Source organism: Epinephelus lanceolatus, chromosome 23 (assembly GCF_041903045.1).
Source record: "Epinephelus lanceolatus isolate andai-2023 chromosome 23, ASM4190304v1, whole genome shotgun sequence".
Taxonomy (NCBI): Eukaryota; Metazoa; Chordata; class Actinopteri; order Perciformes; family Serranidae; genus Epinephelus; species Epinephelus lanceolatus.
The window spans coordinates 1,844,951-1,860,354 of NC_135756.1; the positions used below are offsets into that span (position 1 = coordinate 1,844,951).

The window sequence follows — 15,404 nt, forward strand, 5'->3', positions numbered from 1 at the left end:
AAGTGGTGACATTTTGGTTCAAAATAAAATGTGAAATAACATGATTATTGCTGGCCTCCATGGGCCCCCAAGCAGCTGGGCCCCAGAAACCTTTCCCATTTTCTGCCCTTACACGTGGCCCTGACCCCTGGTGCAGACACTGGAGAGAAATCACATCTGTGTTGAATTTATTTTCTTTAAAAATCCACCCAGGTGTTCAGAGTTCAGGCTTCTTTTATAACTCACATGTTCACAAACTCAAATATTTAGCTTTATTTGAAATATTCCAGTCTCGGCCAAATTCATATAAAGAGCACGAGGGAGGATCATCAAACACATGATGTTTAAACAACAGTAAATCTGAGCACTATGAGCCGGACCTGAAATAACACTGAACCTTTAACAGGCAGCTCACACTCAGACATAACTACATCACAACGTGCAGGTGCATCGTGCAGCGATACTCCATCATCATAATGGGTTTTCCATGAGAGATGGAGTCAGAGTTCGGCCTGTGACAGAGAGGACACACAGGGCGGCTGGTTTTACTGACACTAAACACAACAACACAGACACGTTGGTGTTTTAAGACCCGTCAGATGGAGGAGGTTAAATCAGATTCATCTGAAGCCGCGATGATCTGCACAGAGAACATGTTCAGGGTGAACCTGAGAGATGGGAACTGATGTGTTCAAACACGTGTTAGGACAACAATAAAGACCACACACAGCCACCTGATGATGGCTGCTCCTCAGTCTGAGCAGAGAGGCCATCATTGGGCATGTGCAACATTCACCTCAATCCTCTGACATCACTCCATCACACTGCAGCTTTACTGGACTTTGCTGCTGCTGTCTCCCCTGTCTTACAGAGGCTACAGAGGGCTGAGCTTTAAAGCTACAGTGATGATACTGGTATCGCCATGTTATGCTAGGTTCTCAGGAAGGGGGCGAAATAACACTCCAAAGTTAGGCTAAATTTGGCGAGGGAAAAACAGCATGGCCATTTTCACAGAGGTCTCTTGACCTCTGACCTCCAGATATCTGGATGAAACTGGGTAATATGGGTCCTCACGAGTCTCCCCTTTACAGACGTGTTCACTTTAAATTAGTCTCACAAAGTTTGGGGGAACAAACTATGCACTTTTTTGCGTACAATGTTTACTACAGATTTATGAGTAGAAGAACTCGACACACAGTGCTGAGCTGCATCTCAAATTAATCTGCAGGTTTCCAGCTGTCAGGTGATATTTCCACCTCTATGTGACATCTACTGCTGACCTGCTGTCTCACCCAAAAAGACAAACATGGGTCTACAGTCTGTGGGTCTCAGAGGGTTAACTGTGTGCTGCTGCAGCAGAGCAGCTCTGATTTAAAAAAAATAAATCTAAAAGTCAAGATCAGTCAGTTTCTTTGAATTCATCTGATTCCCAATCAAAACTCTCTGGTAAGAACTGCCTACTGTGGTGGAGTAGAAATATACCGTCACTCAAAATGGAAATATCAAAGTAAAGTCCAGTGGAGGGATTCAATCTGAGGAGCTCAGAACCTGTGAACTCTGAATCTATCAGTGTGTGTTTCTACAGTCTGAATAATGTACAGACACGTTTTTATTTGAAGCTATTTTCAGCCACAGGTTAAAAAACGTGACAGCAGTTCACAGTGAGGTCTGTGGTTTACTCATCTTTATTTAACCTCTGAGCACCACAGAGGGAGGAAGTGTTTGATTTAAACCACAGAGTACACCGACATGCTGGATAACACCGCCCTCTAGAGGTGAACTGATGCAACTGCAGCATTAAATGACAGTGTGGTGAAACATCTGGGGCCAGATGAACCATGATATGGACAGTTTCAATGGACAAAAAATAATCCCACAACAGGAATCGACAGTAATGCTCAACAGGTTGCCATTGGCAACCATTTTGAGAAACTGGGAACCAATTCTTGGCATTTGGTTGCCATCTTTCTCAGGCATTCCATCATCACTGAACTCATGTTCACGTTAAAGGCTGCAGTTTATGTTGCTGTTAATCTGCACTGTCAGTGTTTCTAATTAAAGTATATTAAATATGAAAGTAGGAAAAGTTTCCCAGCAGTGGTGATCTGTCGTATTGATGTTATTTCCTTATTCCCTCTCTGATGATTTGTCTCCACCTAAAACAAATCTGCTCATGCTCAACGTAGCTAAACATTTTTATCTTAAAAAACCTTGATGTGTTTTCTCTTTTTACTGTGACCTGATAGGGCTGGAGGAAGTGTAAAAAGTACTAATACCACACTGAAAATTCTCTACTATGAGTAAAAGTGAAAGTCAGAACCTTATTTAAGTAAAATATGTCATCAGCTAAATGTACCTAAAGTTATAAATAAAGTAAATGTCAGTTGAAATCAAATGTCACAAAAATGATCTGAACCTTGTTGACTACTGTAAACTGTGAACTCGCACAGATGTAAAACTCTAAAGGGAAACTCACCTCTTCATATGTCATTTGTTTTGTTTGTAAATAAAAAGTGACGTCTTTCAGGGAACTGACGGGACAACAACAACTTTACACAGTGGCGAAACCAGCAAATTAATTACACTACTTTTACGGTTTGACACAAAGCGGTGTGTCACACTCACAGCACAGTTTAACCCAAGTGAGCCTCACCTGTTCTCCTCTGTATCCGCTGTCAGTTCCGGTGACGTCAGCCATATAAGTTCAGTTTTATCTCGTTGTCCCGCTGCTGCCGTGTTCGGCAATCCTCCCAGAGAGTGGCGTAGAGCCTAAAATTTCTGTTCATGATCAGGAAATATCTCCCCGGATAAAAAACACACAAGCTAACGGCGAGCTGGCAAGCTAGCAGTTAGCGGTTAGCAGTTAGCATTGAAGCACCACTTCACGTTAAATCCGGTTATTTTTACCGGATGTTTGTTTTATAAAAACATCCCGTAGCAGATAAACACCGAATAACGTTAATTTGATTATCAGCTTTTCTTCTAAAGACAAACTTTATTTAAAAAACTATAAAGTATAATCCACCTCGTTAATGTCCCCGCTGTACGGCCCCCTTTAAATCAGACTGTGATGACCGGGAGATATCAGCCAATCAGGACAAAGGTGCTCTGGCAAGCAGCCAATCAAATTGCAGCGGGTCAAAGGTCAATCACCACCACGTCTCTGAGCATGCGCAGTGTTGTTTAAGTGCCCTTGCGAGCCTCTTGAGCCAAACACGATTAAAACACCATTTAACATCCACAATATTATAATTTAAATAATGTGAAACTACAGTTTTATATTTTAACCTCTGACTTAACATTATGAAGCCTCATAATGATAAATAACACCAGCAACGAATCCAGAATTATATTTATTTCTAGTAGTAACTAAGTACATTTACTCAAGACTTAAGTACAATTTTGAGGCCCTTGTATTTGAGTGTTCTTGTTTCACTATTTTATCCCTCTAATACACAATATATCAGGAATGGTAAATATATATATATAAAAAAAAAAGTTTACTCCAGTACATTTAGTTACTTTAAAAATTCTGATTACTGAAACAGAATATAATAAATAATAAATGATGATGTGTTATTACAGATTAATCTACCCTCTATCGTTCTGCAGAATACTAGAGTACTTTTACTTTTGGTACTTTATGTTGATGCTAATACTTTTCCACATTTACTTTAATTAGATTTTGCAGGCAAAGTTTTACCTGATGAGCTTCTTCTATCTCCAGTGCGTCTCTTCTCTCTTGCCTCTAGATATTCCCTCCCGTGCACCTGACTACAAGAACCTGAAGGTGTGATGAGCCTCTGCAGTTACAATCTTTAAAACTGTGTCAAGATCATAAATGTAGTTTAAACTATCACAGATTTGTGTAATAATAACAAACATGAGACCAGAAACCCAAAATAAGAGTTTAATTGTAGTTCATTTACAAAATACAAGAAATACATTTAAAAAGTTGTCCAGAGTTCAAACAAAAGGAGCCGCAGTAGAAATTATAGAAAATGTTGCTGAGCTTTTGTTTGATGGTACACTGTTTTATTTATATTGACAAAACATTTTTTTAGCTTCAGTCTGTGTGGACTTCAGCTTTTATTGTGAAGGAGCACAAACAGGAACATGATCTTCTCTTTTTGTAATGACATGAAAACAAACAAAGACACACAGATTTGATCTGATTTAAAGGAACAGTTTGACAGTCGTTGAGATTTAAATGAGAGGATTTGATCCCACTCTCTCACTCTCGTGTCTGTGTGGTGCAGATGTAGCTGGTGTCAGCAGCTGGTTAGCTTAGCTTAGCATACAGACAGGAAACAGCGAGTGTGGTTCTGTCCAAAGGCAACAAAATCCATCTCCAAGCTTCTCTAACGCTCACTGATAGATATATGGAGTCAATTATTAGTTTGAGACGTGTTGGTAGAGTGTTGTTTAGTTGCCTGTAAACAGAGCCAGGCTAGCTGTTTCTACCTGTTTCCAGTCTTTATGCTAAGCTAAGCTAACTGGTTTCTGGGTGGAGTTTGAGTTGGGTTTATCTTATCTAACTCCGTCCTCCACCAACAGAGGGATAAACAAACTGTTCCTTTAACAGATTAGGGAGGAGATGTTGTAGAAAATGTGTGTGTGTGTGTGTGTGTGTGTGTGTGTGTGTGTGTGTGTGTGTGTTAGTCCTCCCAGGCGAAGTCGAACGGCTGGAAGTCGTCTCTCAGCTGTTTGCAGCTCTCCTCCTCCTCCTCTCTGCTCTGTTTACACTCCCTCCAGTCGGCTCGAGTCGGGATGTTCAGCACCGCCTCGCTGGCCAGCACCTCCCTGAATGGAGACATATATATACTGTATGTTTTATATATGTTTTCTTTTTTTAAAACATATTTTATTAGCATATTTTCATTAGTATCTGTCAAAAAACATTTAGTGACACCTGTTTTTCCAACAATGAATAATGAATGTAAATAAAATAAATACATATGTATTATCATTTAAGGGGGACAGTGTACAGGCCACTGCAGTATGTCTTCAAAGTTCTGTCAGAATTTAGGGCTCTGAACAGGCTCTTTACATCACTGATCAGAGCTCACGTGTGTGCGCTTGCGTGAAACTGTGAGACATGGGCACCGCGTTCATGTGTGTTCACGTGCATTCGCTGGTCCATGAGCGCGGTGCACAGAGAGGCAGTCAGAGCTACAGGCTACAATGAGGCTAAAAACAGAGTTCAAATGAGGTTTTTCCAAACAACTTTTTATGTCGGGGCTTCAGGACACTTGGATCACTACGGACGAGCAGTATGGAGATATTTTGTGGATTCAATGATGTGTTTTTGGACGTTTGAATCTGGGGCGCCGTCAGCCTCCATTAGGTGGAGTTGTGTTGCTACCTCCTCTCCCCTTGGATCTCTGCAAGTGATGTGAGGACTCTAAAACTTCACCTGAGCCTCCCTCGCCATATGGGTGAGTAGATAATGGCTGAATTTTCATTTTGGGGTGCACTATATCTTTAACTCCAAGATCTGTTTCCATATTTGGAGGTGTATCTGAAGCTAGGAGGTCATACAGAAACAAAATATGCCGTCTTGTCATGTTTGTCACAGGTAAAAGGTTATCAATTCCCAATGGGGGTGGGGCATCTGGGGAAGACATTTAAGATTCTTTTTTTTTCTTATGATCGTCAACTGAAGGTCAGAGTTTTATTCAAACTCTTAAAGGTTCAGTGTGTCAGATTTTGGAGGATTCAGTGGTGAGGATTGTTCATTTATCTCTGCCTGCAGAGTTCTGACAGTGGGAGCAAAAAAGTTTTCTTAACTCTTCATTTTAATGTTTAAGATTGCTTCTTTTTTCATACAATTGTAGGCTGAAGTTTAAACGTCTGAATCATTCGTCACTGATGATGTAAAGATTCATTTATAGACTGTTTCACCTTCCAAACTGCAGAGGGAAATGTTTCTGGATGCGGTAATAGAGTTTGTCCCCTGAATCCAACTCCACGTAGAAGTACGGAGTCCCTGGAGGAGCAATCTGACAACACACACACACACACACACACACACACAAAAGCAGGTTTCATATTTAAGCTGAATATGAGAAAAACATTTCTAAACCTTGAGATTAAAAACAAACTCCTTTGTCACAGTGGGACTAACACACCCAGATCATGTGACTCCTGCATGTATACAGTCAATCAGACCCAAACTGGCCGAGGCGCTCTGAGCATGCTCCACAGTTTCCGCCCCGGGCTTTGACCCAGAAGTCCAATAGCATTAAATGTGTAAGAGAAGAAGAAGCCGGTAACAACATGGAGAAATCTACATCCAGAGCCGTGACTTTTTGGACGGACCAAATGTACAGAGCTGTAAAGTTGTCCACCATGGTAGCAGTTAGCTGCTAGCTAACCGTAGCTAACTTGTTTGTCCATTGTTTGGTCTGTGACGTAATAGGTCAACAGGAAAAAGGTCCAATACTAACAAGCTGAAAGGGGGCATATCTCCACCTATCGTAGAGGAGTCGCACATACTTGGCTCAATAAATGGATTCCCCTCCCGTGCTTGTATACTGGGACAAGGACAGTAGGCCAGTTAAATGTCCTCGTCCAGCTGGGACTGGAGTGTGTGTGTGTGTGTGTGTGTGTGTGTGTGTGTACCTGTTTGAGGTCGGTGTGTTGAGGGATCTCCATCAGCTCCATCTGTTGCTCCTGAGCCTGGACCATGAACGCCTCCTTGATGTCCTCTGTGGCGCAGCGGTCCAACGGCACCGGGACCACCTGAACAAAGAGGTTCATCCAACACTCCACTGAGTCATCAGTGACAATCAGGGGGTGGACGAAATAATAGAAACACCCACCAGATGTGTCAACATCCCTAAAAAACTGTTCAAAAATCTAACACTTTATCTTTTTGGCGAAGTTTTTATTTTTTACAAATCATGTTTTATACTTGTTTTTGTTTCTATGTGAAATGTCTCTGGGTTCAATTTTTTTGGATAAAAGGTGCATTAATTTGAACGTAATTAATTAATTTTGAGTGAGTGCGTGTTCAGTGGACATCTACCCACATGTCTCCATCGACAGACAAACTGATCAGCAACTATTTTGATAATCAATGAATCATGTCAGTCGCCTTTATAAAGTGAAAGTCCCAAACTGGATCCTGCTTCTCAAACTTTATGTGGCTTATGTTTATTTATTGTTTACGTGTTGTGTGTGTGTGTGTGTGTGTGTGTGTGTGTGTGTGTGTGTGTGTGTGCACCTGTAGCTGCAGGTGCTGGCTCCTGTAATTCCTCTCAAACAGCACGCAGCGCTCTCCTCTGCTCTTGTAGAAGCTCCTGAGCGCCGACTTGTACTTCTCCATCTCCTCCACCACCTCTGAGCTCAGCTCCACCACAGACTGGTAGTGACCGATGGGGAGGATCAGCAGGTGCTGAGGAGTCAGGCCGCCTTTAGCCAGAGCCAGGTAACACTGGGAGAATAAACCACAGTGGTAAGTAACGGCTGCATCAGTCAGGCTGTATATTCCTGATGATCGTTGGTGTGAACTCACGTGTGATCCGATGCTGATGACCAGGTGTTTCTCCACTTGAGGACTCGCCAGACAGAACCAGCAGGGACCAGACGGCTGAGCTACAATACAGTGAACATGACTCAACATTAAAACCCTCGAAGACATTAATAAAATATACTTATAGCCTTCCGACACCATCCACTATTAGCAGAGTTGTATTAGTGTTTTAAAGTGTCAGCAGCTCCTCCGTTCTCTCTGCTTAATGCACTGTGGTAGAACAAGAGATATATTCAGTTCTCCTGGAGCGCTTGGACTCACGGTGTCTGCGGGGCTGTTTGGGTTGTCCCTGATGACGTCCGTCTCCCGCCTCATGCTGCTGGTCTCGTCCTCGTCCGTCTCCGTCCGAGTGTCTCTTCCTGCCGCGGCCTCGGAAACCTCCGCCCTGCTTCTTGCTCAGGTCGAAGAAGAACTGATGGGACGGCTCCTGGAAGAGACGACAGGAAGGACGGAGAGATGGGTTGAGTTTTTCAAAATAAAATTACATCACATGGAGCACCTGTAACACCTGGAGCTCAGGTTTTTAAAATGAGTCGCTTAAATTACTTTTAAATCAAAGTTTCTCAGCAGCAGCCATGATGAGAGCTGGCTGAAACTAATGTGCTAAAAAAAGAAGCTTCAGTGCTTCCTTTCCTTATCTCCTTCAGCTTAGGAAAGGAAAGGTGAGTTTATTGGTATTGCACCTTTAAGAGACAATTTAAAGGGACTTTCATGATGTGAAGAAATGTGTCGGTACAACATTTACAAACATCATAAAGTACAGTAAAATCTATTAAAATAGAATCACAGAAGACAAAAAAATAACCACAAAACCATTATTGTGCAGTGATAAGTTGCCCTGAATGGAACACACACACACACACACACACACACACACACACACACACACACACTCTATACCTCCTCCTCTGTGGTGTTGAAACTTGTCTTCAGTTTGTCCGTCTTGTCCTTCGCGGAGGATCTGTACGGGTTCTCTGTGACGTCCTGCGGCTGCTTCACCAGCTCTGTGGGATCCATCGTCTTCATGGGGATGATGTTGAAGGCATACAGATACTGCATCAGACAGACAGACAGACAGACAGACAGTTGAGGATGTGAAGGAGTCAGACATTAAATATGATGATGTCCTGTGACAGTGTGAGTCATACAGAATCTAAAAATGTGTGTATCACGTCTGTGTGTTCAGATTAGATTCATGATTCAGGAGACACACACACCTTCTTCTTGGCGGGGTTGTTGACGGTTGCCAGGGCGATGAAGCGACTGACGTGCTGCGCATTTTCCTGGAGGACGACATGATTCCTGAAACACATGAACAGCAGCGTTAACACATGAACAGTGTAACAGGACTGGGACGTTGGAGGAAGATTTAAAACACATGACTGAAGTTAAAGAACCAAACCATGTAAAAATACTTCAGTAAAAGTTCTGCTTTAAAATGTTAAAGTAAGAAATGATGAGTAAAGTGTTATCAGGAGCAGAGGTGCTGATCCTACCTGTACGGGAGTCTCTCATAGTGAGCGCCCTCCAGTGCAGCGAAGTGATATCGTGGTTTCAGTTTGTCGGCGAGGTTGGCGACAGAGCTGCTCCCACATGACTTTGTGTTCACTTCCTGTCACACACGACACACATGGAAACAACAGCAGAGTGTCAGAGGTCATTATTTGGACCTTAATCTAACTTCATGACCCACACAGTCGCTGCTCTGGAGTCTTCCTCAGCAGTTTAAGTCTGACAAGCCGTTACAGAAAAGTCGACGTTCAAATGTCAAGTTCTGGTTTAATTTCCCGACAAGAATCATTTTCATTCCACTTTGTTTCACTCCAGATTTTCCCCTGTTCGTCCACAGTTTGAGGAGCACGGCACTGATGAGAACATGAGTTGTTTTGTCACTGACGGGTTCACATTGTTATTCTGAGTGTGTGACATGAGTCAGATCTTTTTTGTTTCACCACAAACAGCCCTGACGTCACCGTCACCAACTCCTTCACTAACACCAGTGTGTGTATATTGAGGACGTGTTACCGAGGTGTTTCCGTATTGCGACACTCCTCGGGGCCACTGTGACGTCAGCAGGATGTCGACCCCTCTGAACTTGGAGCTGCTGGTCAGCGGGGCCACGAGGGCCGACAGGTCTTTGGACGTGAAGCAGTGAGCGGGGGCCGGCTCCTGCAGGGCCTCTCTGCCGCTGACGTAGGCGATCTGTAACCCCGACACGCCCGTGAACACACCGCGACGACCTTAAACACACACATATTAACATGTTTAATGATGGGAGCGTTACTGTAGAAACCAAAGCTCTCTGAGTGGAGTCTCACCCAGATACGTGATGTTCTCAGCCAGCTCGCAGCCGTCAGCGCTGGGGAAACTCTTCACCGTCTCCTGGCTCGCTGCGCCGAGGATGTAGGTGTGGATGGGAGCTGAGGAGGCACAAAGGAGACTTGAGTTAGAGAAGGAGACAAGGTGCTTGTGCTTTAATTAAAGGAATCAGTCTTCTGGGTTTAACTAAAGAAATGACAGAGATCTGAGAGGTGATGAGATGCTGCTGAAGCTGCAGATACTTTTACTGCTCACTGACTTTTTTAAGATTTCATTTTTGTATCATTAAATTTAAGATAAGGGGAAGTAAAGCAGTAAAGTTCATGGCAAAAGGAAATGATTTAACTGAATTAGATGTTTGACATATTTCAAAGTTTGTTTTCTCTTCAGCTGATGTACCATTCTGACACATGCAGCTGTGTTTAAAGGACAGTGTGTCAGATTTAGGCCCCGATCACACATTGACACTGCAAACACAACGCTGCAGGTCGCAGCAGGACGGGAAGGGGAATTAAAACACAATCAAAATGCAGAGAGTCTGCTCAGCTTTGAGTTTCTGAGTTCCAGTTAAAGTTCCCACAGGTGTGAAACAGGTGTGATCCAGATGTTCGTACCTTTCTTGGCTCCAGTTTTGTACTGCTGCCACTCGGCCTCAGCCTCCGGGGTCGTCCCGAAAAACTCTCCGACACACAGCAGCAGCTGAGACAAGACAAACATCACTGATGAGCCACGACTTCATGATGATGACGACAACATGAAACATGAGCAGCTGGAGAACCTCAGGATCATTTACTGAAAACTGAAAAAAAGACGTCAGATTTTAACTGAGTTGAAATCTCACATCAAACTGTCCCGTCTTCTTCTGGATGGTCTGGACTCGGTTGAACAGAGCGTTCAGTCGGCCTTCTACATCTCCACACGCCAGACTGCAAACACACACACACACACAGACTTTAATGTATGTCTCTATAGCAACAGCAGAATACGGGACTGAAACAGGAAGGACAATGAAAACATATGTCGTCGCTCTGCTCGCCAGAAATACAGCAAATGTTCCTTTAACCTTCTGAAACTTGGAGCAACGTCACTTGTCTTGTGCTGCTTTGTGACACCTTTCACAAGTATTTAAACCTTTGACCTCTGAGCTCACTGGTGTGATTTATTACACACACATGGGGGGGGGAGGTAACGAGCAACTTGGTGAGAAATGTTCCACAAATTCCACAAAAATTAATAGATTTAGAAAATTATTTTAAAAAAGCTAGGGAGAAACTATATTCATAAATATCATTATTATATATTTAAAATTATATTCCAGAATTATTATTATGAATTATTATTTCGTGGCAATTTTTTCTGTTTTTCGTGGTATTTTTTTCTGTTCTTTTTTTTGTGGTATTTTTTTGTTTGTTTTTCGTGGTATTTTTTTCTGAGTTAGGAGAGCAATAGAACAACAGACACAAAAATTAATAGATTTAGAAAATTATTTTAAAAAAAGCTAGGGGGAAACTATATTCATAAATATCATTATTATATATTTAAAATTACATTCCAGAATTATTATTATGAATTATTATTTCGTGGCATTTTTTTTCTTTCTGTTTTTTGTGGTAATTTTTTTGTTTGTTTTCCATGGTATTTTTTTCTGTTTTTGTGGTAAATATTTTTTCTGTTTTTGTGGTATTTTTTTTGTATGTTTTTCGTGGGTTTTTTTTCTGTTTTTCATGGTATTTTTTCTGTTTTCGTGGTAATTTTTTCTGTTTTTGTGGTAATTTTTTTTCTGTTTTTCGTGGTATTTTTTTCTGTTTTGTGGTAATTTTTTTTCTGTTTTTTGTGGTAATTTTTTTGTTTGTTTTCCATGGTATTTTTTTCTGTTTTTGTGGTAAATATTTTTTCTGTTTTTGTGGTATTTTATTTTTCTGTTTTTTGTGGTATTTTGTTCTGGGTTTTTTTTCGTGGTATTTTTTCTTTTTTTTTCGTGGCAATTTTTTTGTTTTGTTTTTCGTGGTATTTTTTTGTTTGTTTTTCGTGATTTTTTTGTCTGTTTTTCGTGGTAATTTTTTTGTATGTTTTTCGTGGTTTTTTTTTCTGTTTCCGTGGTAAATATTTTTTCTGTTTTTGTGGAAATTTTTTTCTGTTTTTCGTGGTATTTTTTCTGTTTTTTTTTTTTTGTGGCAATTTTTTTGTTTTGTTTTTCATGGTATTTTATTTTTCTGTTTTTTGTGGTATTTTTTCTGTTTTTGTGGTAAATATTTTTTCTGTTTTTGTGGTATTTTTTTCTGTTTTTTGTGGTATTTTTTCTGTTTTTTGTGGTATTTTTTCTGTTTTTTTTTGGTGGCAATTTTTTTGTTTTGTTTTTTGTGGTATTTTATTTTTCTGTTTTTTTGTGGTATTTTTTTCTGTTTTTGTGGTAAATATTTTTTCTGTTTTTGTGGTATTTTTTTCTGTTTTTCGTGGTATTTTTTCTGTTTTTCGTGGTATTTTTTTCTGTTTTTCGTGGTATTTTTTCTGTTTTTTTGTGGCAATTTTTTTGTTTTGTTTTTTGTGGTATTTTATTTTTCTGTTTATTGTGGTATTTTTTTCTGTTTTTCATGGTATTTTTTCTGTTTTTTGTGGCAATTTTTTTGTTTTGTTTTTCGTGGTATTTTATTTTTCTGTTTTTTTGTGGTATTTTTTCTGTTTTTCGGTGTAATTTTTTTTCTGTTTTCCGTGGTATTTTTTTCTGAGGTAAGAGAGCAATAGAACAACAGACGCTTTCATTCCTTTCTTGAGAGCTCAATATAATGGAAGCAAACATGACCCGCTTGTTTAGTTGAATCCAGTTTTACTTTGTTTTGGGTTTGAGACACTGGGAGATCCTCTTGTCTTTAAGTCATATAGATGGTGTTATCATTAGTTTGTCGACTTTACGCAGACACCTTAAGACTTTACAGTTGTTCAGACGAAAAGCCCATTCAGATCTGCTGGACACTGCAGTGTTTCTCCAGAATCAGTTGGACACATATGGCAAAATACATGCATGAGCAGGAGTCACCATGGATGCAGGGGTCACTTGCAGGTGACAGGTGGGAGGTTCCCGCGAGATTGTGAAGTATCTCATCTCCTCATTCAGGAAAAAAAATTACCACGAAAAACTGATTTTTTTTTATTTGTCAAGTGAATACAATACGCTTCCGTAACCCTGAAACTCACTTCTATTTCTATTTTTATTTTTTATCTTTTTAGCACAACACTGCTGCATTTCCACACAGCCTGAGGAACACACTCACACATAAATTTACACAAGTGAATTATAAAGACAACATTTTAATTCGGCTCACATAACATGATCCATATTTGCCTTTTACATCAGTAACACCTAAATTAAATGCAGCGGAGTCAGGTCGTAACTCAACATTAAGTTACTGTCAGATTAAATATCTCTAATAATTCATGTGTTTAGTTTGAGTGTTGGTGAGCCGAATTTTTCCTTCCGCATCTATAAAATCGTTTATGCTTTTAAATCACGTCTAATGATGTTCATAAATGTTCAGATGCGTCACGAGATCTTAAATCATCTAAATTTTGAATGAGGTTCGGCGCGTTTCGTGATTGATTCGGACTCTGGAGGCAAATAGTGAAATCTGACCCTCTCAGGTTGAGACATAACAAACCCTCCATCGTTCAGCACACTGACTAAATATTATATTTATTATGTAATTAATGTACGACACGTTTCACTGTAACGTTACATTACAATCTAACAGCCTGTCACATCGTGTTCAGGTGAAATAAAGTAAAAACACAATAAAATCAACATTTACTGAAACGAGTCTTCATTAAAATCACAGTTGAAATAATAATAAAGTCACACTCACACTCTGACCGGTTGTTCCGCCATGTTTTCTCTCAATTTTATCTTCAATTGTTAAAAAGTCAACATTTGGATTTTTGTAGCTTGAACATTTGGTTCGTCGCTAAAAGTGGTCCGATGGAAACAACAGCGGAACCTTTTCTGTCTCAACAAATCACGTTTCGTTTAACAAGAAAATGTCGCTGTAGAAAATATTTTTTCAAATATTCACATTTATTTAATATTAATGTTGTTTTTTTTTTTATGTCTACGTCATTTTATTTAAGACATTAGTAAAAATAAATAAGTCAGGTTGTAACCCGGACCTATTTTAGGACGGAGACGGAGGTTGCCAGGTTTGATTCTTACACATACATTTAATCAACCGTCTTACTGTCTTTTAACGGAGCTTTCAGCCACATCACAGCTTTCACCAGTGAGCTTAAGTCACATTTATTAGATTATGTATTTATAATTTAACAATTATTCAGGTCAAGATTCAACTTTTTACACTCAATAAAATAATGAATATTAGTTTCAATTAAACTGAACTATATGTGAAAAAAAAAATAGAATTCAAACAGGATAAAACAATATGTTTGTCAAAACATTAATTTTGAAATATATAACGATACGTTTGGAAAGTAATTGCTTTAGAAATATATATAAATTATGTTTATGTTATTTAAATTAGAATAAAAGACCTGGAGTGTACATGACATCTTAATTAAGTGTTGTTGTTTTTGTGTGTGTGTGTTCTAATTCATGAATACACACAACATAAAATTATTCTGAAATAAAATGCATGTGTTATTTAAGCATCTTATGTGTTATCTGCATCATTTATATTTAAACAAGTGGACAGAAGTATCAGAAATGTGTGAAAATATACAGTAAATAAATGAAAGCATATCTACAGCATGTCCTCTATATGTTACCATACTTAAGTGAAATTTTGACATGTTTGTACTTCAGTATTTTACCTCTCCTCCATGATATTTTGGGGTCAAATATTGTACTTTTTACTTAACCACATTTATTTGAACGCTTTAGTTCCTCCGCAGATTTCAGCTAATAAATGAATAAATGACCCAACAGTCATTTAAATGAGTTCCACCTTCACTCTGCAACATTAAACTGATCAACACATTAATGAGTCAGTTATTATAATCCACTTCATGTCATATATATTACTCTCCATAATGAGACTGAATTATCATCAACCAGTGTTTATTGAGGGAAACTGATAAAGTGATGAAAAATGTCCATAAAAACAAATAAGTAGCAGCAATGTCTATTAAAGATTATAAACAGCAATAATACAACAGTTAAATAAATAAAAATGGAGTCTGCCATAAAGGACAGATACATATAAACAACAATAAAAACAGTAATATGTAGAAAATCATGTCAATTAACCAAAACAGCAACACTGAAAAACAACCACATCATCAGCATACAGTTGATTTACAGTTTAAATATCTCTTGCAACTTGCTCCATTTATGTGGTGTGAAAAACTAGAAGCTAATTTACGGAGCTCTGAACTGATCTGAGGAGCTTCAAAGGATAAAACCTCCTGTGATCGTGTGTGATGAGACATGGATTTGATTTCTAAAAGAGAAGTGAGGTAGAAGAGGAGCAGTGCACCCGGTTTAATTCTCACTTTCTTCGTGACTTCAGTTCCGTCATATCAACCAGTTTCAGTGTGTCGTGATCGTACTCCAGAGCAAAACTGT

The 15,404-nt window shown here is 39.5% G+C and overlaps 1 protein-coding gene across 1 annotated transcript; it reads right to left on the reverse strand.

The window, feature by feature from the left end:
* Window positions 1-3,873: 3,873 nt before the first annotated feature.
* cwf19l1 (CWF19 like cell cycle control factor 1) lies at window positions 3,874-13,834 on the reverse strand. The gene is made up of 14 exons (XM_033614253.2): window positions 13,693-13,834; window positions 10,677-10,761; window positions 10,450-10,534; window positions 9,835-9,936; window positions 9,542-9,756; window positions 9,013-9,128; window positions 8,734-8,818; window positions 8,417-8,569; window positions 7,778-7,943; window positions 7,499-7,578; window positions 7,208-7,417; window positions 6,604-6,723; window positions 5,884-5,981; window positions 3,874-4,782 (listed from the first exon to the last, which is right to left on the reverse strand). Exons 1-14 carry the CDS (start codon window positions 13,713-13,715, stop codon window positions 4,638-4,640), a joined length of 1,683 nt encoding a protein of 560 aa, XP_033470144.1. The 5' UTR covers window positions 13,716-13,834; the 3' UTR covers window positions 3,874-4,637.
* Window positions 13,835-15,404: the final 1,570 nt, after the last annotated feature.